At 47.4% G+C, this 26,684-nt stretch overlaps 1 protein-coding gene and 1 long non-coding RNA gene across 4 annotated transcripts in view; one reads left to right on the plus strand and one right to left on the minus strand.

The window, feature by feature from the left end:
• RFT1 (RFT1 homolog) overlaps window positions 1-20,690 on the minus strand; it is a 36,376-nt gene extending 15,686 nt beyond the window's left edge. For all 3 annotated transcript variants that reach the window (XM_059161171.1, XM_059161172.1, XM_059161170.1), the window contains exons 1-7: window positions 20,569-20,690; window positions 16,192-16,277; window positions 13,828-13,944; window positions 12,538-12,727; window positions 11,871-11,972; window positions 8,438-8,575; window positions 2,180-2,258 (exon numbers count right to left, since the gene is read on the minus strand). In XM_059161171.1, coding sequence (XP_059017154.1) covers window positions 2,180-2,258; window positions 8,438-8,575; window positions 11,871-11,972; window positions 12,538-12,727; window positions 13,828-13,944; window positions 16,192-16,277; window positions 20,569-20,631 — 775 coding nt within the window. In that variant the 5' untranslated portion in view covers window positions 20,632-20,690. The remainder of the gene's footprint in view (window positions 1-2,179; window positions 2,259-8,437; window positions 8,576-11,870; window positions 11,973-12,537; window positions 12,728-13,827; window positions 13,945-16,191; window positions 16,278-20,568) is intronic.
• Window positions 9,167-16,329, plus strand: LOC131824033 (uncharacterized). The gene is made up of 4 exons (XR_009350731.1): window positions 9,167-9,508; window positions 13,992-14,415; window positions 14,515-14,638; window positions 16,227-16,329. It is a non-coding gene; the product is annotated as an uncharacterized LOC131824033 (long non-coding RNA).
• Window positions 20,691-26,684: the final 5,994 nt, after the last annotated feature.

The following is a 26,684-nucleotide window of genomic DNA, read 5'->3' on the forward strand; positions in this document are numbered from 1 at the left end:
GGTGGGGGGGAGGGTTCTTGTCCAGTCATTTCCTTATTTTACAGTGATGGAGATGGAGATGGTTCCTAACAGCCCTCTGCCAGTCAGGCCGGAGAGGTCCAGCCGCGGGGCGAGTGAGCTATGGGCACCACATTGAGACCTGGCTCACTGACACCTGCTGCGTCTAGCTACTATGGTCCAGACAGTCAATTTCGGGACATTGCTTGGACTGGGTCCACTCCTCAACTCATTTAAACTGCTCCTAAAACTTTGGAAGGAAAAGAAAGTGCATAAAGCAAATGCCCTTTCCAAATTCCCTCTACTGATTTTCCTGTTCTAACAATATAAACTATCACAACATACAATTTCACTACAGACACCTTTATCAAAAATACTTGCTGAACACCAACTGTGTCCAGTTCCAGTAGGGTACTGGGGAGACAGTGGTAAATGGCAGATCCTGCTCCCAAGAAACATATAATTAAGGCACCTTCACTCAGTTCTCCAAAGGCTTGTGACCCTTATTTCCCCCAGGGGTCCTGGTTTCCCCCAAAGTTCCACTTTGAAATGGCAATGTTACAGGCTCAGGCTAGAACTAAGCACTCTCAAGGCTTCAGGGCCCCCAGACCCCTCCTGGTCCTATCTCTTAATTCACAGATGGGGCAAGTGAGGCTTAGGGGAGTTCCTTCCCTTTGGAAGCATAATTAATGAAAAATAAATATAGAGAGGGGAGAAAAGGAAATAGTAAGATAATAATAATGACGGTTGTATTAGAATACTAGAATTGTAGGGAACTTTTTTCTAATTTCCAAAATTTTTATAATGAAGTTATACTATTTTTATAATAAAGAGATAATGATTGAGGGGCGCCTGGGTGGTTCAATCAATTAAAGGACTGACCCTTGATTTTGGCTCAGCTCCTGTTCTCAGGGACATGAGACTGAGCCCTGCATCTGGCTCTGTGCTCAGGGAGGAGCCTGCTTAAGATTCTCTTTCCCTGTCCTGCAGCTCATGCACATGTGGTCTCCCCTTTGCTCTCTTTAAAAAAAAAAAAAATAATAATAATAATAATTTTTGCAAAGGTTTAAAAATATATTTGGTAATAGATATTGGACATAAACATATGAAGTTTATATAGAGAGAAACCACTACCTTTACGTACTTCTAGATGCTTCAAATCTCGTTTTTGAATTAAAGCTGGGCACAAATAAACCAATACACATATGTAGAAAAACTAGATGAACTTTCAGCTCCATGTCAGCCCTCCATGTGGAGAGCTCTGTCACTGTTAAACTGGAAAGACTTAAGATACTGGAAGTCTGGCCAAACCACCACACAGGTAAATCTTATTTAAGAAAATAAATGAGGGAATCCTGTTCTTAAAAGTAATGTTCAAGAAAAGAAATATAGGGGCGCCTGGGTGGCTCAGTGGGTTAAGCCTCTGCCTTTGGCTCAGGTCATGATCTCAGGGTCCTGGGATCGAGCCCCACATGGGCCTCTCTGCTTGGCGGGGAGCCTGCTTCCCCCCCTCTCTCTCTGCCTGCCTCACTGCCTACTTATGATCCTTCTCTGTCAAATAAATAAAATAAAATCTTAAAAAAAAAAAAAGAAATGTATAAAAAGAATAGGATAATGAAATTATGGATAATTTTCTTTATTTTCCAAATTTTCTCTAATTGATATAAAACTTCATAATACACTTCTTCAAATGATAAAACAACATTTGAGAATTAGAACTGGATTCAAAGTAAGTTGTTCAGGGCACCTGGGTGGCTCAGTAGGTTAAGCAACTGCCTCCCGCTCAGGTCATGATCCCAGAGTCCCGGGATCGAGTCCCACATCGGGCTCCCAGCTCCGCAAGGATTCTGCTTCTCCCTCTGACCTTTTCTCCTCTCAGGCTCTCTCTCACTTTCTCTCTCTCAAATAAATAATTAAAATCTTAAAAAAGAAAGAAAGAAGAGGTAAGTTGTTCCTCATTACTGTAGGACCCCATAGAAGTTATAGAACAGCACTGTCCCTCACTATCAAACTAAATCAATGTTAGTTTCCCTCTCCCTATTTCAAAAGCTTCCATTTCTGAGATTCCCCTGCCCACAGGGGCTCTAGAAAGTAGAAGTCTGGGTCTAGGTAATTTGCAGTTTTGTGGAATCCCCTCCCTTATACTATGGTGTCCTGACTGCTTAGAGTGACTTTTACTTACCTTCTGTCAAAATCTGCTTCAAGAAAGACTGTTTGAAAAAACTCCAAGTCAATTTAGCCTCATTCCAATTTACAAAAGCCTAGGAGAGAAAACAAAACAAAACAAAAAGCTCCCAGACACTCCAAGTCTATGAGTACAAGAAGCCCCCACAGGAGGCAAACTCATCTTTTTCCCTAAATCCCAACTTGGAGAGTTCCCACTCATTTTTCATTTAATACTAAGCACACAGAAGGGAACCAATGAACCCTGGCAAAGGGTTTCCATTGCTTAACACAAAGACAAAGTCTCTAGGTAGAAGCAGCGCCCATGTAAGGATCCTGCCCAAGAGTCATTATCTGAGACCCCTAAGGAACTGAGCTGTCCCCTTGCTGCCCAGACGGTAAGCCAGCATGTATCGAACACACACTCAGAGTCATTTCTTGCCTTTAAAAATGTCTGAAGCATGCCATGGTGCAGAACAAATTCTGCTCCATACACCCCACTACATTTAATGCTATAGTTAATTTAGTGCTATATTTAGCCACTCAGGGTCCCTTTACACAAAGTATATGAGCTTTGTTTGTGTGTTTCAAAAGGAAACCAGGCTTCCTAGGTCAGCCAAACTGCTCAGAACTGGTATGACAGAAGAAAAGAAAAAACAAGCCCAGAGCTTTGATATGGCTCTTCCCAAATTGTCCACTTCCTAAGGACAAGGAGGGTAAGAAGAAAGCAAACACTCAGGAAGGGCAGAGGTCAACCTGTAAGAGAGAGGCCATCTCAAAGGCAGCTTGCTGACCACAAAACAGAGAAATAAGGCACCCAGCCGAACGAGACTTCTGTCTATCTCCCGCAGTCCCCTCTGAAGGCCCCTCCTCTCTCACGGAGGCATCCTTGGATCTCAGAATGTTTAATCTAGGTGTTGGGTTTTTAATCTCAGAGCACCTGCATTTTGAAAAATTCTTATTAACTCAAAGTGATGACTTTGAAAGGTAGAATTTCAGGGGGCTCTTTGGGAGGAAAGGGCTGAGTCACAAAGGCCAGGCCCATTTTACCTCTCTAAGAGATCAGTTACAGCTATGGAAGTTGGCCGAAGGGTAGATGTAGAACCTGTCCTAGTCACATGGTCCCCTTATCTCAGCCTAAACCCCGCTGAATAGAGCACTGTTGTCTGCTAATATAATGCAAGCTACCCATAGAATTTAAAATTTTCTAGCAGTCACAGTGAACAGTAAAAAAAAAAAAAAAAAAAAAAAAGTAAGGTTATTTTAATTTTTTAGTAAGATTATTTTAGTATATTTATTTAACCCAAACACCAGCATTTCAACACATAAATAAGTATTAAAAGCATTTCACGTTTTTTCCATACTAAGTCTTTGAAATCCAGAGCTTGCATTGCACATACAGCCCATCTCAATCCCAAATGCTCTATAGCCACACGTGGCTGAAGGCTACCATTTAGGACAGAGTAAGTCCAGAGTATCCCTTGAAAACAAGGTTCATTTTCTGTCTTCAAATCTCTTCACCCAATGATTTCAGAGCCTTTCTTCCAGACACTGTGAAGACGGGCCTGAATCCTCCCAAACCATGCTGCCCTCAGAGCATCACTGGACCTGGAGCAGATGCCACCAGGAGCTCTAGCCCACGGGTAAATCTCCCCTCTTGCTGTAGAAATTAGGCATCTCCTTTCCCCAGAACAAAGAGCGCCAGAGTATTTACCACCACTAGGGGGCACTGTGAACCGCATCATCCCCAGCACCCATCCAGCCCTTTGCTCCAGGGGAGTGGAGGACAGCACCTTCCCTCTATCTCTGTCGCACTCTACACCCCAACACCAGGTGGTCCCCTGGGGAGGATCTGTGCAGCAGTGCCTGTGCTCTCTTCCAAGAAAATGTACAGTTACAGCTGGCCATGGGGTTCCCGTGGCGCCCACTTGCCAGAGGCTGTGCATGGGTTGGAGTGATTGATGGAGCTCTCTAAAAAAAAGGTTTACCAGAGTGTAATCTTGACAGTGTGTCTGACCTGAAAGTTCATACAGGAGCATTCCGTTCTCCTAATGGATTCAATTTAAATGGGCCCACAGTTCAGAAGGAATGGTCACACTAAGTGCTTATCTCCAAAATGCTCGCTCAGGGCATAGAGGCAGGAAGTCTGATCAGAGATTGTCTGCTTCTCTGACGTGTCTGCTAAGTAGTAGGAAAGAAGTAGCATATTCTTTGGGCTTTTACCGTTTTCTTTAGAACGGATTTGTCATTTGGGAGGTCAAAAGAAGCCTATTTCACAAGAGCTAGGTTGTTACTGCTTAGCTGGTCTTCATGGCTGTGCATTTCTCTGGGATCCTCTCATCAACAAACCATTCCACTGCCTCGCTGTACTAGTAGAGAAACTGAGGCATGGATGGCAAAAGGTGATGGGCAGTGCCCTAGGGGGAAGGTCTGCAGTCAGAACTTGGGGACCCAGGATGGAGTGAGTCAGTGTTCCCTTTCCCAAACTCTTCAGCCTCAGGATGGTCCAGTAGCCATGTGCCTCCACTGACAAAAGTCAGCCGGGGTTCTACAGCCATTGTCCTGTGTCCTACCCTGTATCACCTCCACATCCCACACAGGAGCCCTTCACCTCCCTCTTGCTCTGGGGCCATTGACTCTGCCCCAGCTGTGTCCATACTCCCATGTCCACCCACTGTCCTCATCACTCTTGTTTCGACAACTGCCACTGCCTCCTTGTGAGTTCTTTCATCTCCAAACTTTTTTCTAGCCCATCCTTCTCCTGGGAGGGTCTAGCCTTTGGAGTAGAGCTCAGACACCGAGGCTCAAGGTGCAGCTCCCAACTTCTGAGTGCGAAAGCTAAGGGCAAGACACTTAATTTTGCTAGGCCTCCATTTTCCCACCCACAAAATGGGATAAGGAGTCATCTCCTAGAGCTGGTCTAAGGACTGAATGAGAGAAACGAGACCCTTGATAAATGTGAAGCAGATGGTAAGCGCCTCAACATAGGCAACTGGATCACAGCACTGTTCCCAAACCTTTCATCAGGCTCTGCTGCCCTAAAATCAAGCCCACACTCCAGGGCACCAAGGCCACCACCACTGGCCCTAGCCCAGCAGGCCAGAACCTCCTTCCAACTTTTGTTTCCTCGCCTCACCCCCACTGTCCAGCCAACCTAAGTTCCATAGTCATCCCCGCAATCCCAATGCCAACACAGCGATGGGCATGAAACGGCCCCAAGCAAATGTCCTTTCTCCTCCAGCCACACACACGCATCACCACCACACGTTCGCATTCACCTCTGCCTGGCCACGTGTCGAGGCCCAGCTCAAAAGCAGCTTCTTCCAGGAAGCCTTCCTCAACGTTCCCCAGGGAATTCAGATCCTTTTTCTGTGCTTCTATTTTGTTAACACTCCACACACACTGTCTGGCAGGGGTTAGCTGAGTCCACACCTTATCTCCCCTCTACAAGGCAAGCTCTGAGGGAGGGGCCCCCACTTGGGACACCTGGAACAGTGCTTACCACAGAGTACTGCTTAATACATGCTCGCTGTGTTAAATTCCTCGGCTTTACTTAAATATTAGCAGATCTCTCCTATGAAATCATTCAGAAGTGTCAAAGAATATAAAAGATAGAAAAGGCAGCCATTAATTCGAGGTATCACTTACTTATGTTAAGGCTAAGTAAGTCTCTACAGAAGATGGAATTCTACAAGTACAGAAACAAATCTCCCCATTTGGTCAAAGCGGTTTGGGTGTAACTGCTCGAGGAGCTGTCTGAGGGAGCCCCCACGGCACAAAGCTGCTCCAAAGAGTGAAAGTAGGCACACCGCTGGTGGGAAAGTCATCCAATGCATTCAGATTCAATTCACTTCCTTCCTCTTTTACAAAAAATAAACTTGAATCATGGATTGTTCTACCTCGAACTTCCTAATCGTTAAGTCTACAAATAACTGCTTTGGGCAATAAGCCAATTTCTTTTGGAAGACTGCACAGCAGAGAGATTGAACCACAGACTAAGGCTAGTCCACAGACACAAGTTAGAGAGAAGTGGGTCCCAAGTCAGGTGGGTGATGTTGGTTTTGTCACTTGACTCTTCTGAATCTCAGTTTTCTCACTGGCAAAATGGAGACAGTACCTCACAGGGTTACCAGGATGGCTCAACACACAAGTCCATGTCAAGTGCTCAGCATAGCATCAGGCACACGGTAACCGTGCAGTCAATGGTAGCTACTGTAAACAGTTTTGTGCAAGTTCAAATACCTTCACAATTCCTTAAGTCTTCAAAGGGGCCTCATGGGTTGTGTAGACCCAATAACTTCACCTTAAAAATAAGGACCCTGAGGTCTGGAGAGAGTCCTATCAGCTTTATATCTGCACTCACTGCCCCCCAAATGCACAAGAAACTCCCCGAGGCCTAGTAATCACCTTCCTACATGTCTGTATCCCCCAACAAAGCATGGGGCTGTGTTCTATCTATCAGCAGGGACGGTGCCACTGTCTAAGACAGATACACATCCCTTCTCACAGTCAAGGCTTCTGTACCAGCAGTTGGAGCCTGGAAACTTGCAGGACAGAATGCCAGATTAAACCACTGAGTTCCCAGCCCAATGCCATCAGACACTGCCTTGCTAGGCTATGCTGGTGGACCTATCCCTGCTAGAGCAGCAGCAGCACAGGGGTGATGTATCAGCTGTCACTTATGGACACCCACTTGTGTCAGCCATGCCCCATTTCATCCTACTCACACAAGCACCTTAGAAGAGAGGTACTTTTAGTATACCCACTTGACAGACAAGGAAACCGCAGCTTGGAGCTGTGAGCCCACCACCGGGTTAAATATACACTAAGGCTCTTTTCACTACCCACTATCCCCTTACCTATATTAATGGACTAAATGCTCCTTTCCAAAATACTGCTGGGCACAGGGACCAGCACAGTATGAAAAGCTGGCCAGGCCTGATACAGATGAACACTGGGGAGAACTCAGGAGGGGAACTTTCCTAAACACGCAGGCTTGCTCTGTGGGCAGGTGGCAGCAGCACCAGACAAAAGTGATCCCAAGTCCATACCCTCTAAGCCCACAGAGGAGGCACTGTGGTATCCCAAAACTGCCGCGGTGATTTAGGTTAAAGGTGAGATCTGTTTGATCAGAACGGAGAACTCTTATCTAACAAATGAGAACATATCTTTCTTTATTACGTAATATCTGGTCTTTCTTGAAAAGCTGTATAACAGGATTCCAGAAGCTCTGAGATATATGCCTCAAATACTTTCCTACTTTCTTAAGTAATCACAAAACAGGAATAAGGAGAAGTCCGGCTGAAGCCTTACCTCAGCTACGTGCACCGAGCCGGCAAACAAGCATGGGAAAAGGGAAAGTGGGTCAGCCCCATTCACAGAGCACTGGGCAGAGGCAGTGAGCTGTCATGTCACATGCATAAGTCAGGGGCTATAGACAGTAGCAACGACCCCACCAGAGTCAGGAAATAAAAGTCAAATGGACTGAGCACTGAAGAGTTCAGAAGAAAAAGGCTATGCCTTGCTCCTACACATCAGCACCTGGAATCCTCAGTGGGATTTCCCTCAATGGGAAAGGGCGTCATCAGAAAGACCGGACCGGCTCTAGGTAATGGAGCAATGCAGGGATCATCTCTGTTTTGTCGGCGCACTGGACTACCTGTGCTGCAAGTCAGTCCTGAGAAAAACCAAGACACAGCCAAATAGAGAGATGCATGTGGTGGTTACAGTCCATGCTCTATGGGCATTCAAGCCACTCCAGGCTCCTGCCCTCACTCTGACCCTCACCTTGGCCAGAGGGTTAGTCTCTAAACCTCAGTTCCTCAACCCTAAAATAGAAATAATAAGGTCAGCCTCACAGAGTCGGTATAAACTTTAAACATAAGGCACGTAAAGCGTTCAGCACTGTGGCTACACAATGGTTCTAAACGGGGGGCAGTGCTGTCCCCCATGGGTCATGTGTCCCCTACGGAGACATTTTTGGTTATTACAGCTGAGAGGTGGTAGCTACTGGCACTTAGTGAGTAAAGATCAAGGGTGCTTCTAAACATCCTATAATGCACAGGCCAGCCCCCACAATAAGGAATTATCCAGCCCCAAATGTCAATAGTGCCCAGGCTGAGAAATCTTGCCCCAGCACACAGCAAGCACTCAATAAATGTGAGCTATGAAATCATCCCTATGATGACAGCAATCAGTGAGAAAGTAATAGTTTCCTCCTTTCCAGGATAATCAGCATCTGTGATTAAAATGATAAGAGATAGAGTGTATTACTTACTCTATGTTTTGTAACACTGGGTAACAGATCTGTCATTCTGGAGATGGGAAGAGCCTGTTGCTTGTTTGATTCTGCAGAGCCCAATAACTTTGTGAAATAAATAACATAGCAGAGCACCAGAACCGTAGTATATAAAAGCTGAAAAAAGAAAATAGTGGATTTAAGTGGCATGCTTTTAATACAGGCAGAATTAAGATTTGCCTGGAAATCTGACCTCAAAAGCCAAACAATAAAGAGAACTGTCTTCATTAACTGCACCTTCCAGTCAGCAGTGCCTCCCGCTCCAGGGAAGAGCTAGCTCCACTGCGGCATCTCTGGGGAAAGGGCTCCAAACACGGCAGCTGACTGGGAGAACAATTCTGGGCAGGCAGAACATCACTTCCCTGACAGACATCCCCTAGTGCCAGCACCACAGCAATGACAAAGGATCTCAAATCTCAAAGGATCGACCCTCCTGCCTCGACAGCACCCTGCGAGGACCCACATGTCCTGTGCTTATATGCAGAGACCCCCGTCCTAGATGACAGGGGCTTTCCCAGAAACCCATAAGCTGTGGCGGGGACTACAAAGCAGAACTGAGCTCTTAGCTCCCCCCTCTCAGCCGGGTGCATGGGCAGGGCAAGAGCCACTCCAGAACAGGGGAGGGACTCCGGGTTGGGGGGTGATAAGAGGGCCCACCCTTCCCTCCACAGAGCCAGGACAAAAGGGTGGCTTGGGGCCAGGAGCCGCAGCCTGGGGTTTTGTTTGCAGTTTGGGAGGAGTATCCAAACAGCCCCTCTCACAGGCTCCCTTCTGCCTTCTCTCCATGCTGTGAATGCAATGCACACTAGCTCGGAAGGGAACGGGCCCTCCAGGTCCTGCTTTTAATCTGGAAATGCTAAGCCTGCTCCTGTACCAAAGGCAGAGTCCACCGTCCCTTCAAGCCTTGTAAGAAGACACAGCAGCTCTGTTGTGAGCCATGCCACCAGACGCAACAGCCCCTGTGACAATAGGACTCCCTCCTCCACCTCCCTGCACCTTCCCACAGACCAGCACCTGGGGAAAGAGTGACAGTCCATGGGCAGTCTTCAGGTAGGACATCCTAACTACGTGATCCTTCCACTATTTTCAGGGAGGAAAAACTTACATAGGATAACACCGAGTGTTATAACCATTTTAAAACATACAATTCAGTGGCTTTTAGTACATTCACAGTGTTGTACAACCACCACTTTATTCCAGAACATTTCCATCACTCCAAAACGAAATTCTGTGCCCATTAAGCCATCACGCTCCGGTCCTCCACACCCCAGCAATGAAAATCTGCTTTGTCTCTATAGACTCGCCTATCTGGACACTGCATATTAATGGAAGCGTGCAATCGGTGGCCTGGTGCCTGGCTTCATCCACTTAGTATAATGGTTTCCGAGTTCATGGTGCTGTGGCGAGTTATCATTTTTATGGCTGAGGACTAATCCGCTGTGCACGTATGCCACTTTTTGTTCATCCATTCATCAGATGATGGACATCGGGCCTGTTTCCACCTTTTGGCTGTGGTGAATAGTGTTGCTGTGGGTATCTGCGTACGAGTTGTTTGAATACATTTTCAATCTTTTGGGGATATACCTAGGGGCAGAATTGCTAGACATAATACCTCAGTTCTACATTTAACTTTTTGAGGAACTGACAAACTGTTTTCCACAATGTCTGCACCGTGTTACATCCCCGCCAGCAATATGTGAGGGCTCCAATTTCTGCATATCCACATCGACACTTGTTATTTTCTTATTTTTTGGTAACAGCCACCCTAATGGGTGCAAAGTAGTATCTCATTGTGGTTTTGATTTATGTTTATTAATAACTAATGATATGGAGCATCTTTTCATGTGGTTATTGGCTATTTGGGTATCTTCTTTGGAGATATTTTTTTTTTTTTAATTTATTTGACAGAGAGAGATCACAAGTAGGCAGAGAGGCAGGCAGAGAGAGAGAGAGGAGGAAGCAGGCACCCTGCTGAGCAGAGAGCCCGATTTGGGACTCGATCCCAGGACCTTGAGATCATGACCTGAGCCGAAGGCAGCGGCTTAACCCACTGAGCCACCCAGGTGCCCCTGGAGAGATGTTTATTGAGGTCCTTTACCTACATTTTGGGTAGTGTGCCTTTTTTTTGATGAGTTGTAAGAATTCTTTATATATTCTAGAGTGACCCTTTTATTTGACATATGATGCCATGGGGTAAGGGACTGTTTAAGGAAGAACCTGGAAGTGGGTTGGACAAAGGGGAATCCCAGAGCCGTGGTGGGGATCACCTGCTGATATGAGGTGCTGTTGGCTCTTAGACCTCTCACACAGACACTGACAGAGAAAATGCCAGAGAAGAGCTCTCCCAAGTCTTATAATAAGAAAGCAAGTAAACTGGGAATGGGCCTTGCTGACTTAGGATGTGTCCTGCGTGGGAGCATCACAAAGTCCTAACACAAGTGTCTTTCCCAAAAGGAGTCAACCAATAACGGCATCTTCATGGCCTCCTGTCCTATTAGGGAGAGGATATCAAAAACATGATGAATGTGGAAAACTGTAGTCCCAGATCGAATAAAACATGGCAAAAATTATCACAAATAACTCTTCTAAGATATGCAACTATTTGCAACTATTTGCAAACTGCTTTTAGGAGGCAATTCTCATGCTTATACCACTGATTTGAAATCTACTTTTTCTGTGTTTCACAACAATATTTGTAGTTTTTGCTAAGATACGGGGAAGACTTTCACATAAATCGCTACTAAAAATTTTAACTTATCTTCCTATACATTAAGAAAAATTACAAACTGCTTTGTACTATAAGCTGTTCCAGTACCTATGGCATTGTAGGTTTCATTTTTAAAATGAAGACCGTACTCCAGTTGTACTTTTGTTAGAGCTACGGATATGAACGAGAACCAGAACTTGGGATGGCAACGAGGCAGGGCCTCCCGGAAGTGAGAGTGTGCCTGCCAGGACTTGGCTCCTGTGCTCTGCATTGTGTGAGATTACAGTCCAAGCTCCGAACAGGCTTGGCAGAATTTCCTCCTATTTTGAAAACACCTGATTGAAATCCAGGGAAAAGTCCCACGCATGCAATTTGACTCCCACCCCACCCCCTCGCTGCTTTCTCCCCTCCTCCATAAGACAATCAAAGGTGAGTTTGAAACGGGCTTGCCCACAGAACATCTAAAGGAGTCGCTATGTTTGACAGCGAGGTATAGCGCAGGGACCTCACCAGGCCCCTGGGGACGCCAGGAGCAGGAGGAATAGCCAAAGAAAAAGCACGGTCAAGGCTGTCTTTTTAGAGCTCCCAGCCTGCCTCACAGGCATGAATACTCCAAATGTAAATCACACAGTAATGGGAACAAGAAGAAAAAAAATAAAATGGAGAAGCATAGATTATACAAAAGTGAAAAGCTGTAACTCTTACCTGGGCCAAAGAGAAAATGTACAGCCCCCAGTGAGGCAACCACAGCACGAGAAAAGCTGTCAGGACACTCTTGAGGATGACAGACAGGCTCTCAGCAATCACCTGCAGGAACAGGGTAAAGCTAAAGGCTTTAATAAAGCTAAAGGCACACGGGAATGACGAATAGGGGCCTGGGACAGTGGCCACCCTGGCAGGGAGGATGGAGCACAGGGTTAGACACAGCACCCATAATGCTCTAGTGGGCTGGGCGGTTTGTTGGATCTTCAGTATACTATGATGCTTTAAGATTCACACATACGCTATATATTCTCTTGTACATATCAAATTACCTATTTTGAAAGATGAAAAGTTACTGTTAGTATGCAGTTACGTACAGAATCACTAGAAAAGTCTGAAAAACCTTTACAGTCCTCTTAAATTCTTATCTAAACTAGTAACTTCCCTATTAGCAAATCTATTTTGCATTAATAGTATAGCAGAGGTAAACTTAAGCCCAGCCCATCTGCCAAATTTCAAGGAAATGAACTAAACCGATCATGTTATCTTTTTCCAAATTCATTTTTAGATGCAAATCTGAAAAAAATCATCCTCTCCTAGAAAACATTTTTAAGAAACCACTCTTTCTCTTATTTTTCACACTTCCCATCAAAGCAGAAGGCACACTGACCTTGAGTCTGACAAACATCTGTGCTTGTGCCAAGACCCAGAAGGGCTCTCCCAGAAGCTCTACCACGGCCGAAAGGCCAAACACCACCACTCCAGTTCCATAGTGGGAGACGACATTGGGATCCGGCACTTCAAGCAACCGTAACCATACCCAGCCCAGGAACAAGGACCAAAACACACCCAGGGGGACGCTAGAAAAGGGAAAAAATGTTTTTTTTTAATATGCTAAGTATAAAAATTAATATATATTAAAATAGCCGCACCGAACAGAAAGGAAATATAATCATAAAAATAGCTACCACTTATCAAAGCACTTCCTATACGCCAGGTACTCGATCCACTTCCTTTACGTCTCGAACACCTCCCAATGATCCTGTCATTATCCCCATTTAAGTGATGAGGGAACTAAGGCTGATGACAAGAACTGGGTAATCTGGCCAAGGTCATGGACAGTTAGTCAAGGGCAGAAGCAGAACCCGATCCCCAACAAACGCCAAACCTACACTCCTATCAAGTGTATTACGCTGAGGAGATAAGCAAAATTCCCGGAAAGTACATGCCTGTTGTTGGCACCGCAAATGACTAAAAGACAGTATCCAGTTGGTTCTTGCACCCAAATAAGCAACAGTCCAGTGCACAGTGTCCCTTCACACGTACACCACAGAGCACTTCAATATGACTGAGTAGTTAACTGTCAGGCCTTGAATAAAATAAACACCTCCCAGCCTCACAACAGTCATTTCCATGGGGCAAGAAGGAGTCATGTAGCCAGCACCAGCCCTCTCTTCAGGGATCTAACTGAAGAAAAGCCATTACAAGTTTTAGCTGATGTATTTGACCTTCAGGATTATTCTAAAAGGCTCAGAACTGAAATCAACCTAACAAAATTGAAGAAAGAGATAATGAAAGCCCTAAAAGGCTTTCAAAAAATACTAAGTGGTTGTTAAAAGCTTGGAAAAGACTACAGCGGCAAAGATTACGAATGAAGAAGATAGCAGAGTCCCAGTGGGGCCCAGAATGGGCATCAGGAATGGCAGAAACAACCTCCCAAGAGGGTAGAAACAGGGCTAGAAACCTGGCCCCGAAACCCCCACCCGGAGCTCTTGGCCACCCACAGAGAAAAGCCAACAAACTCTTTCCAATTGGACACTCTCTCCTTCTTGCCCCATGCCCCGGCCCCAGAAACCCCCCATTAAACCAAAGCTGGAGACAATTCAGCTTTGGGCAGATGTTGCTGTTTAACCTTTAAGACTCTTGCTTTTGCACTGTCTCCTACCAAACCACAACTCACGTTAGCCACAAGAGGTTAAAGGTTTGGCTCCAGTCTCGCTGGGGGCCCCCGCTCAGACATGCTCTACGGAAGGCCTCTCTGGCCAGGAAGATGGTGGTCGAGTAAAGCAGTGTTAGCCTGTAAAGGAAAAGCAGAAATCAATGACGACTCTGTTTTTTTTCCAGAGAGAATTTCTGAGATGTTGCCAGCGGCAGGAAGGAAAAGTCTTGGGTAGAAGTCACTGGTGGTGATGTGAAGGGCAGTGAGTTCCTGCGGGACCCCATACGAACCTGATCCACTTGAACAGCAGTTAGGAACGGAACAAGGCACACCTGAGAGTGTGCCTATAGAGCATTATGCCAGAATAGACAATGCTGTAGTGGCCCCCAAAACCTACCGCTTCAGAGCAAATAGCAGAGGTATGACTCTGACACTAATGAGAAAAGGACAAGGTATGACCGCACACAGCAATCGGATCTCTTGGTCACACTGAGACCGGTGACCCATCAGTTCTTATAAGAGAAGCAGAGGCTCTACTGAGCGGAAGCTCTCGCCAAAAGCTTTCTCAGGACAGCCAACAGACTTGTTACACACATTACCGCAACCCAGGTCAGCAAGGCTTATCTGCATACTTGCTGGGTGGGCAGTACCTAGGAAGAGCCTCCTGCACCTGGGTGAGTGGTAGCTGAGATTTTCCCTCATCAACAGGCTGTGGCTGATGAAGCTAGAGTGGGGACAGCCCATGACTAAGGTCTCTCTGAGGTTGTCCAAGGATCATGTGGCCACCCAAGGCTTCCGTCCACCACTACCAATGAGGAGACTGGACCATATGGTAAGTAGGGGGCGGGCTAGACCATGGCTGTCAAAGCAGAGACTTGCCAATCTGGAGGAGACCAGATGGCGAGAGGCCCAAACTGTTTTCAAATCTGAGCACCTAAGAGGAGATTTGGTCCCCTTCCTTCCTACTTTTTTTAAACAGATTTTTGAAAGATCTTATTTATTTATTTGAGAGGAAGAGAGACGAGTCGGGGGAGCGGCAGAGGGAGAAGCAGACTTTCCACTGAGCAGGGAGCCCCAGGCAAGGCTCCATGCCAGGATCCCAGGATCATGACCTGAGCTACAGGCAGACCCTTAACTGACTCAGTCACCCAGGTGCCCACATTTTTTACATTAAAAAAAAAAAGATTTTATTTTTAAGTAATCTCTACACCTAACACAGTGCTCAAACTTCCAACCTCAATATCAAGGGTCACATGCTCCACCCACTGAGCCAGCCAGGCGCCCCTCTTCCTGCTTTTCACAGTATTTCTTGAAGTATGGTCCTTACCTTAAAATTATCTGAGCAGGGGCACCTGGGTGGCTCAGTGGGTTAAGTCTCTGCCTTCGGCTCGGGTCATGATCTCAGGGTCTTGGGATCGAGCCCCGAGTTGGGCTCTCTGCTCAGCAGGGAGCCTGCTTCCCCCTCTCTCTCTCTGCCTGCCTCTCTGCCTAATTGTGATCTCTGTCTCTGTCAAATAAATAAATAAAATATTTTTTAAAAAAATTATCTGAGGAGCTTGTCAAAATACTGATTCCTGGGTCCCTCCTCAGTCTCACCTACTGTAAACCACATGATTCCTTTGCCCATCAAAGTTTGAGAACCTTCTGCAAGCTCAGAGAACAGAGCCCGGAGCTTGTTTGGTGGGTATTCAGTGTGAAATGCTGTCTGGAACATACCGTCTTATTTATCAGGACACGAAGCTACACCTGAGAGGCTGAGCTATTCTGAGCACTCACATTACTCCATATACTTTCGTGTCATTTGTGAATTCAGAATATGTGTGGGTGCCCTTGAACGGAAAGGAAAGGAATAAAAAAAAAAAAAAAAAAAAAAAAGGAGTCTTAAAGCAAGGCAGCTCTCTAAGAGCCGCCGCTGAGGGACTCGTGACAGGGACTCAAGCTCTCACCCTAGCTTCCATTCTCCAATTATAAAAGTCACTGAGGAAGGGAAGGCAGCCTGCTCCAGGCCTGCAGTTATGAAGCACATCCTCAAGCACTGCAGATTTCCTGCTTCCCTCGCTGTCAGCAGGACAAGAACACAGGATTATACCTGAGACAGGGTTTGCAAGGAATTACTCCCACTCCTCTCCTGGGTTCCCAGAGCAGCCAAACCGGAACAGCTGGCAGAGAAATGTGCACTTGGAGGCCGCTAATGGAAAACACTCCATGGGGCCATTTAGAAGCAACATCGCCTGCTCATTCCCCCAGCCCAGCACGCTCTCCCTCAGCCCACTGCTAGAACACTCCGCTTCTGGGAAAGGGCCGTGCTTCTAAAATCCGAGGGTGACACAAAGGTGCCCTGACTCAGGGTGTGGGTTGTGGGCAGTGCCAGGGCTCATCCCTTACCTTACGTTCACTATGCCAACGATTTCCTTTGACAGGAAGCGGAGAACAAACGCATTCAAGACAAAGGTGATCACGCGAAACAACACCTACGGAAAAAGAGGGAAAATACACGAGAATAAATTATGTTGGGAACATTTACTTGTGAATTGAAAACAATGTGGCTGTTCTCCCTAATAACGTACTGACAGCAGCTTCGCCAGAGACCCTCTCAGAAATGCGCCGCCTGTCTGCATTTCTGCTGAAATGTCATTCCTTGGGGTCCCTCAGCACACCTCTGCAATGGTCAAGAACTCACAAAGGCACATGGAAGTCTCCCTAATTTATTGATAAGAGGGAGGCCCTGACATATTTAGTGAATTTCTTCCAGTTCAAAGTTAGGCGCTCCAGGAGACAGAGAATTCTAGTTAGTGCTTCACATTGGCCCCCACTCCAGCCTGTTTAGAAATAGCACATGCTTAGCAAGTGGGAGCCTGCAGGGGACGGCGGTATCTCTAGGAATCACAGGGCCTAATTTCTCTTTCTTCTCTGCCTAGTAATATCTGGGGATTCTGATAATGACTTTTAGTCTCTTTTAACTTGTATTCTCAATTAGAAAAGCAAAAAATATTTGCTACTTTCCTGAGAGGAGTTGAAAAATATATATATATATATATATATATATATTTTTTTTTTTTTTTTAATTTAAGTACGGGGTGCCTGGCTGACTCAGTCAGTAGAGCATGTGACTCTTGATCTTGGGGTTATGAGTTTGAGCCCCAACCTAGATATAGGGATTACTTAAAAATAAAATCCTTTATTTATTTTTTAAAAGATTTACTTATTGGGGCGCCTGGGTGGCTCAGTGGGTTAAGCCTCTGCCTTCGGCTCAGGTCATGATCTCAGGGTCCTGGGATCTCAGGTCCTCCCTGCTGAGCAGAGAGCCTGATGTGGGGCTCGATCCCAGGACCCTGAGATCATGACCTGAGCCGAAGGCAGAGGCTTAACCCACTGAGCCACTCAGGTGCCCCCAAAATAAAATCCTTTGAAAAAATTTTTGAGTACCACTGACACAAAATGAGGTAACTTTTAAACGATAACTGTAAATAATAAGATAATATAAAATAGGGAAAGGGAGAAAGAGTCCAGCTATCGCCATTGAAGAGGATATATACCAAGATTTCAAACCTGTCAATTCAAGAAAACTACCTGAGCAAAGAATTCTTGCAGGAGACTGAGAACAGGATGCCAGGCGGGGATGCTAAATGGGGATACTGACCAGCTGCAAACCTCAGCGGCCCCTCTGCATCCAGGCAGCACAGCAGGTGGAACTCAAGTGCGCTCCCCAGCAAATGACAAATCACTCTGAGTTACGTGTGAACAGCTGCAATTTGTTTGGTTGTTTTTTGGTTTTGATTATTTGAGTTCTTTAACAAAGATTCTGTTTATTTGACAGAGAGAGAGAGAGAGAAAGCGAGTGAGCACACAAGCAGGGGGAGCAGCAGAGGGAGGAGAAGCAGGCTCCCCACTGAGCAGGGAGCCTGATGCTGGACTTGATGCCAGGATCCTGGGATCATGACCCAAGCTGAATGCGGATCCTTAATGGACGGAGCCACCCAGGCATTGCTGGTTGTTTTTTTGAGAGAGAGCATGTGCCCTTTTGGGGGGGCGGAGGGAAGAGGAGGGAGCAGAGGGAGAGGAACAGAGAGAATCTTAAAATCCTCAGCAGGCTCTACACCCAGTGTGAAGCCTGACATGGGGCTCGATCTCATGACTGTGAGATCATGACCTGAGCCGAAATCAAGAGTTGGGTGCTCACCTGACTGAGCCACCTAAGCGCCCCTGAACAGCTACACCTTGAAAGATTTCAATCAAAGTTTGCCAATAGGCCATGACAGTTTGAAAATGTCTGGGGAAAGATATGACCAAAAACGGAGAGTACAGTTTAACACTGTTAGTGTCTGTAACACTGAAGTCATAGAGCAACAAGGTCTCCAAAGCCAAGCTACCACAGTCTTAACCTTTATGGAGTCAAAGGTGGCCTTTTGGGGAACACCTGATGAAAGCTCTGTAGCTCTCCTAGGAAACGCAGATAGATACATGTATATATATAAACACCAAATTATTTACTCAATTTTAGACGTTTGAGGCCAATTCCATTCAGCCCTGAATGGAAAAAAGCGCTCAGCTCAGAGTCTCAAATCACGACTTAGCTGTTAAACCCATCATCTCCTAACTCCTCTACCTATCTTATTAGGGTTGAGAACAAGGATCAAATAAGATTGTTAAGGTGAAAGCATTTTTGAAAAACAAATACAAATGAAAGACCTTCATACTTTCACTATGATCAGCTCAGAATTAAGACAGAGAATAAGCTCTCAAATTCTTGCAGAATACAGTGTAATCGCAAACCTACCTCAAGTAGATTCGGAAGCCTAGATTATGGCTGTATTCTTAAAAAGACATACACCTAATTATGCTAACAAGAGTCAAAGTTATCATTGTCTAAGAAAATGTCTCGGGCTATATCCCTATCTTCTAGTTGAAGTTGAGTTAATGAAGCTCTGAAGCTGTTCATGCTACACAGTATCTGCTCCACATAGTGGCCCTTATTAGCATCACAATCTTCATTTAACTTTGTAAAGGACTTCACAGTTTATTTTTTCACATTAAAAGGAATTTATTACATGCATCATATATGTATACTTTAATTTTAGTTAATATACAGCGCATTATTGGTTTCTGGAGTAGAATTCAGTGATTAATCCTGTTCACACCACACCCAGTGCTCATCACAAGTGCCCTCTTTAATACCTATCACCCATCTAGCCTGTCCCCCACCCACCTCCCTCAAGGACTTCAGAACTTTAAAAAAGCTCTTACATTTGGTACCCATTTGCCCCTTTAAAGCAACTGGGTAAATGCACAGAAAGTAAGTTAAGACTCAGAGCAAAGTGATTTACTCAATGTCACAAACAATCATATGACCCAGCTTCACTTTACAGGTAGGCACCTGACTCCTAGTCCATTGTATTTTCTGCTAAGATGTGGTTTATTTGTTTGTTTGTTTATGAAGCCAATCCAGGTGGTAAGGTATCATCAAAGATTGAACAATCAGCATTATGGCTAAAACACCAAACTCCGTTATTTATGTTGTGGAATAGAAGAAAAAAGACTTGGTAAATTCAGGATTCACCTACTTTAGGGTTAGGTGAATGTTTATTAAGCATTTATCTTGTGCAAGGAACTCTTCTACATGCTTTATGTGATTATTTCATTTCATTCCTATAAGGACCATTTTTAAAATCCTTATTACCATAATAAAAATACCTAACATTTACTAAGTACTCATAATGAGCCAGGAACTTAACAGTCATGCCATCTAATCTTGCTAATGACCCTATGAGGCTGCATTACTGTTCTCATTTAAGATGAGGAAAACTGATGCTCAAAGTAAAGCAATTTTTCACAAGGGCAGGGATCTGCCAAGTAACAAGGATTACACTTGAGCTCAAGTGTGCCCGGTTTTCTCTCCTGTTATCCAAGTGAAATGCTGCCTCTAAAATAAAGGGGAGGGCAGATTCAGGATTTTTCTGAGTAAGGGCTAAACGGCTCAAGAGTGCAACACAGGAAAAACTAAGCCCCTTGACTTAGAATGACCAGCTCCTAGGTTAAAAGAATCTTTAGAGACCATTTGGACCAACTGGCATGTACCTTATCCGAGAGATGATGAAAATTAGGGCTAAAAAGGGGAAGTGACTTATCCAAGGTCACATAGCCAGAGGGGAAATGCAGCCAATATTTACGAAGTGCGTACTAAGAGTCAGGCTCAGCATTAAGTACAATTATCTTTATGACTCCAGTCAAGCCTTGTAGCAAATTTATGAGCTAGGTACTAGTATGACCCCAGTTTTCCCACGAGGAGCTGAGTTTTGGCCGAAGTCCTTTGTCCTGGGTCATGCAGCTGGCACAAGGCAGAACCAGGAGTCCTACACCAGGTATCTTTTTCTTAGTTATGCCATACTGTCTCTCTCAACTCGGTGGGAGTCAGAGCGTCTTAAAAGGGGTCCGAGGGTCAGCGATGGGACATGGAGAAAGTGAACCCCTTCCCTTAAAAGCATCATATTCTAGACCACCTGCCACCCGACCTGCCTCCTACTACCATATGGGAGATACAATGCTCAGAACCAAAGTGACTTGTTTGCAGTCTCCCAGCCAGCGCTCCGCGCTCCAGGCCCAGGCGCTCCTCCGCCGCCGCCACCGCCTCTTGTCCAACCCCTCTGTAAGTGGGGTCCACACCGGGACTCGGTGTAGCCCGGGGCGTGCTCACAAGGGCCCCAGGGCCGCCTCCCCGCGCATCCCGGCTGCGGGTGGAGCTCGGACCGGCCGGGCACAGAGTACCTGCAGGAGCAGACCGGAGGAGGCCAGGCGGGCCGCCTGACCCAGCACCTCCCTGCTGCCCATAGCTTCGGCGCCCGGACTCGGTCACCCGGAAACGCCTCCGCCTACCGGCCGCGTCGCAAACAGATAGCGTCACGGAGCGACTCGCCCTTTGATTGGTGATCTTGGGGCGGCGGAGGCGGAGCACGAAACGTTTTGGTCCGTTAAGCGGCCGGCTTGAATGACGTCACTGAGCCGTCGCCGCGTTTCTTCTCTCGTTTGGGCTGAGCTTGTGAGGTTTCTGTTCCTGCCCCTTCCCGTCCCGAGTTAAGTGAAACTGTTAAAATAGCCAAAGTCCCGTCCCTGAGGCTCTCAGCCTCCCAGCTAAGAAACATTAACTTCCCGGCCTTGTTCATTAAGATTCTTGACTTTTGGTCTTGGTTTACGAAGCTGGACCACAACCCCCAGAATTAGGCAGGACAGGAATTAACCATTATTTTACACAGAAAGGACTGAAGGACCGGAAGTTAAATCAGCCTTTTCACGTGCGTGTCATCCTTCCTAAAGAGCTGAGAATTGGGCCCTGTCCTCAGATGAGTAAGACGAGATGTGAGTGGTGCCAACTCTGGGCTTCAGATCCTAAAACCCCCTCTTTTGCCTACGTGCTACCCGTGGTGAGGACAGAGCAGAGGAATGGGCGGGAAGCGCCTTGTAAAACATAAGGCACATCGCACAGCATCGGCTGCTCTGATTTGACCACAGTCTACTTTCTGAACCACCTCTCACGCCACCACTGCCCTTTCCCAACACTCTCCGGTTCTAGCCATTCGGAACACTTACCATTCCTCAAACAGGCCCTTATCGCATTAGACTTCGTTCTTGTTGCCCCTTGGCCCAAAGTGCCTTCCCTGATGGCCCATCCAACCCCTCACCCATTCTCCCAGACCCCATTGTCCTGACTTTCCCGAGTACTACAGTCAGGACCTGCGATGGAGTGAATGCTGGTGTCCTCTCCAAATTCACGTTGAACCCCTAATCCCCAGTGTCATGGTACTTGGAGGTAGGGCCTTTGGGAGGTAGTAGGTTATGAGCGTGGTACCTTCATGAATGGGGTTAGTGCCTTTATAAGAAGACTTAAGAAAGAAAGGAATGCTCTCTCTCTGCCATATGAGGATACAGCAAGAAGGCAGCCATCTACAAACCAGCCAGCACTTTATCTTGAACTTTGCAGCCTCCAGAACTGCGATAAATAAATGCTTGTCATTTAAGCCACCTAGTCCTTTGTATGTTGTTACAGCAGCCTAAGCACCTGGCAAGCACTTTGTGACCTTTATAGCTTGTAGCACAATCTGCTTTGCAGTGAAGAGTCTAGAATATGTGTCTCTGCCTAAACAGCCATGAGCTTCAAGAAGGCAAGAGTGTTGCAGCAGTATTGGGGAAGGCTCCTAGGAGTTCCATAAACGCCTCCTGCCCTGATACAGCTGCCTAGTGCTGTTGGAAACACCACAGGGCTCAAGGCCGATCCCCTCTCCTCCCCCACTCCATCTTGCCAAATTACTCAAACTGTGTCCAATGATAAAGGCTCAGAATGTGTTTGACTATGAGACAGACCCGGCCCTGAATCCTCATTCTGTTACTCACTAACCTGGCAACCTCCGTCTGCTCATCTATTGAATAGGAGATATTTTCTGTCTATCTGTCATGTGAGGGTAATCACAAGAATGGAAGCAGACAAAAGTCTGGCTCTTCAGGAACCTAAAATCTAGTAGAAGGGAAACCAATTGAAACCGTCCTGGTAATAAAATTTCACATAGTGATAAGTGCTATGAAAAATATGAAACCAGATAAGGTAAGAGAGGCTTTTGGAGGGGGAGGGGACATGCTGTTCTGGAGGGCAAGGTAAATCAGGCACCCACCTGGGACAGGACTGTACCTAGAGAGGAGGGCAAAGTGCCAAAGGGTCAGCCTAATGTATTTGGCCTAATGGCTGAGATGCCCAAGGGCTTGACCTGGGCAGCTTGCCCATCCCCATGGAGATGAGGTAGGCTCCTGCTCCCTTTATCCCCAGCAAAGCAGCTGCCTCATCCATGGCTAGCCCCTGAAGCAGAACCAACAAAGAGCTCTTCATGTCCACATACTCCTAACCCTGGGCATCCTGGTGGGCTGGCCTAGGAGATCTCCTGGCTGGCCAGGAGATCGTTTTGCTGGGGGCAAAGAAGCCAAAAGGGAAATGCTCCAGGCTAAGTCCAAAGAGCAAAGCCTCAGGGGAGTCCAGGATACAGACTCTGAGGGGTTCTTGGGCACAGAGTCAGGGGACCTTTTCTCTCATTCTGGAGGTTAGGACTTAGTAAGGAGAGACTGAGCATGCACTTTTTGCTCAGAGCCATACTAGGTGCTGGGGTGGTGGGGGGAGGGACCTTGCTGAGGGCTAATGAGCACTGACCACCGACTCCGTGGTACTCGTGGCATGTACGGCACTCGTGTGTGCAATGTACATGTATGTTTCAGCTCCTTTATCTCCCTCAACAGCTCTTGGGGTGGGTATTACATATGAGCACAAGGAAGCCCAGAGATGTTAGTGACTCACCCAAGGTCATTCAGCGAGGGGGCAGTCAAGCTGGTATTTGAACCCAGGTGCTTTCTGACCCTAAATGCTTGGAGATGTTCCTGCCCTCAAAAAGCTTCTGGTCCCAAAGGAGACCTAAGAGTCCCCATATCTGAACCACAGAGAACATACATGGCATGAAGAGGATGGACTCTGGGAGGCCTGCAGTGGTCAAGCGCCAGTGGGCTTAGAGGATTCCCTCACCTCCATGCTGAGCCTCTCCAAAGGCCTTGCCTCTTCTAGGAGCACTGGTACCCAGAGGGTATGGCACATTCTGTGGGTTTTGTGTAGAAGGCTAAGCTCAAGGCTGGTGAACTGCTGTCTGCTGGCTATTGCCTGTTTTGTACACAGCCTTCAAATTAAGAACGGTTTTTACATTTTCAAGTGGTTGCAGGAAAAATCAAAAGAAAAACATTTGATGACACAGGAAAAGTATACGAACTTCAAATTCCAATGTCCAGAAATAAAGTGGTCTCGGAGAACACCCCCGTCCACCCACTTGTCCGCATACTGTCTGCAATTACGGTCGTGCTATCAGAACAGAATAGTGTGCCCCCAAAACTGAAAATACTTCCTATCTGGCCTTTTACAGAAAAAGGTTGTCAGTCCTGGTGATCAGTGTCGAGCCCCAGCGCCTGACATGGAGTACACATCTGGATATTGAATAAATGAATGCAGGGATAAGTGAATGATGAAGCACTAGGGAAAAAGGGAAGACGAGTTCTTCCCCAGGGGTCACCTGGTTTGGAGAACACCAGACTGTAGATGGTGGTCACTGAATGAGCTGTGTCCCCAGGCTGCCCCCCTCCATCCTGCCCTCTGTGCCAGGTGGCCTCCCTGCAGAGGAAAGCTGACCCAAGCAGGCTATTTCATTACAAAGCTAGAGGGAGTGCCAGGGCTGACACCAAGCCAGCTAGTCTCCCCAAGGGTGGGGGGGGGCGGGTTGCCAGGCGGCCGCTAAGGAGGGAGGAAGCTATGTGCCTTGGGAGGAAGCAGAGCTGGGCTCGGTCCCAGGCACCAGCCAGTAGGTGGCCCGTGTCTTGGGTGAGGACCCTGCCCTCCCAAGCCTTCCTACTGCACCAAGAACCTCCCCCAGGGCCCCTCTCAGAAGGAGAACCCCAAGGCTCTGCTCCTCCCTCAGAAGTCCTGGCGGTGGGGGAGGGGGTCTGGGGCAGGGGAAGGTGAGAGCACCGGCGGAGCAACTAATAGTTCACATTTGCTGAGCCCATGTAGGCTCAGTATCAGGCATTTTGCTTTCATGATCTCATTTTATTCCCACAGCAGCCCCATGGGGTAGGCACCCTTGTTCTCCCCATTTTACAGACGCAGGAAACTGAGGCTCAATGCTGTAACAGACTTGCCCAAGGTCTAGTAAATGGTGGTGCTGGAATTTGCCCCTGGCAGTGTGGCTCTCAGACCCCAACTAGGACTAAACCAGAGTGTCTTTTGTTAATGCTGATTCCTGGGCTCCACCTCAGCAGTTCTGATTCAAGAGGCTGGGATGGGCCTGGGAATTTGCATTAACGAACACCCTGGGTGGTTCTGATACAGTGGACCGGGCTCTGAGAAGCACTGCCTGAGGACACTTCTTCAGGCACCCTGTACAAACTGCTTCCCTTGGGGCGCCTGTGTGGCTCAGTCATTAAGCCTCTGCCTTCGGCTCTGGGTCATGATCGCAGGGTCCTGGGATTGAGCCCGGCACTGGGCTTCCTGCTCACAGGGAGCCTGCTTCTCCCTCTGTTCCCCACTGCTTTCTCTCCCTACCTCTCTCTCTCAAATAAATAAATAAAATCTTAACAAAACAAAACAAAACAAAACAAAACTGCTTCCTTCAATGAGCTGAAAATAAGCTGGCAAAGCAAGTCCCGAGCTCTGCCCCAGGCTTGTCCAGCCTGCAAGGGGTCTTGCTGTCAGGACTGGGCTGTGGGTCAGTGGTCAGGGCAGCAGGGGTTGGAGGCAGTCCCTGGGTGAGGGCCTTGGGGAAATTCCTTGCCAGGAAGGGTGTACCATGCTGCCCTGGGGACCCAGGGTCTGCCCATGCATTGAGGGTGAGCTGCCATAGGCCCAGGGTTCTGCTGGCTCCTCTGGGCACTGACTTGTGCAGAGACAGGAGAGTGACCTGTCACGCGTGCAGTATGGTTCAGTTCAATGCCATCCTGGTTTCGAAGCCACCATCCCATGCTGTGCCTTGGGAAGGAACTCAAGAGCAAATGGGGCACCATCACTGTGCTCTCAGAGCCTGGGGTCCCTCTCCAGGAGAACACAAGTGTGATCCCAGGCAGGCTGGGGTGGAAGAAATGGGCCTGGAGAATTCGGGGGAGTGGGGGGACAGATGTTTCCGGCTGGGGCATCAGCAAAGCTTTCCTGCAGAGGCTGTTTTTGGGCTGTGCCTGAATGGGCAAGAGGGCTGGGTCAAACACAGGGCTGTGCTGGGCCGAGGGAGCAGGAGCAGCGAGGGCTCATGGGAGGGAACCGGCGGAGCCCATTGGAGGACCCAGGCATTGGCTCTGACTGCCCTGGAGTGCGGAGTCCTATGAATGGCCTGGGCCCCAGAGCTGGGCTGGTGGCTCCCAGAAGAACAAGTTCACGGGGGTGGGCATGCATGTGTGAATGAAAACAAGTTCAGCGACACGTGTTCAATGGGCATGGTGAGGGGAGCATGCACTCGCAGGTGTGAGCAGGCCTGCTTGCCAGGGGCTGCCTTCAGTTACATAAAGTCTGGGCGAGGAGGTATGTGCCCGTGTGCATGAACGGACTCATGCTTGTGAGTTCATATGGGAGTGTGGACACGAAAGCATGACTGTGTGGCCACGTGCAGAGCACGCGATGTGGGAAGACATGAAGGCGTGGACACCTGCGAGTATACTCTGGGACTCAGCCTTCGGGCTTTCTGAGTCGTGGTCCACACCCCCCATAAGGTTATGTTAATGTTAATTAATGGTTAATGTTGTCGGATCAGGCCCCCGCTTCCCATGCAACACCTCGGGTCATCCTTTCTTCCATCCTGCGAGCTGGACTTCTACTCGTTATGTCATCATCTTATCTGTTATTATCTCCGTTTTACAGAGGAGGCCACCAAGGCTCAGGAAAGTCAAGTGATTTGCTTAGGGTTACACCGCCAGCAGGTAGCAGAGTCAAGACTAAGCCCAAGCTGTGGGGCCTCAGACCCCCCCCCCCCCACACACACACACTCTTCCTGTTTCCTACAAGCTGCTGCTGGGCCATTCGTGGTGAGGAGCTGCACTGGCATACGGCTGGCCTGGACATGGCACAGACACCCAGGGCTCTTCATGGGCTAAGTGGGAAGAGACCTCCCCTGGGGCCTAGCTCTTAGGACCCAGGGCTGCAACGTAGAAATGTCACATAGAGGTGAAATGGGGCAGTCCTTGTTTATCCCAAACCCCAAAGAATTTGGACTGGAGCCAGCAGAGGCCCCTAGCCTGAGCAATGTGCTGTGTCCTGCTCTTTGGAACAACAGTCCAGCAGGGAGAGTTGTCCCAGACTCTGTTATGCTGGTTTTTTGGAGGCTGCT

Source organism: Mustela lutreola, chromosome 2 (genome assembly GCF_030435805.1).
Source record: "Mustela lutreola isolate mMusLut2 chromosome 2, mMusLut2.pri, whole genome shotgun sequence".
NCBI classification, from domain to species: Eukaryota; Metazoa; Chordata; class Mammalia; order Carnivora; family Mustelidae; genus Mustela; species Mustela lutreola.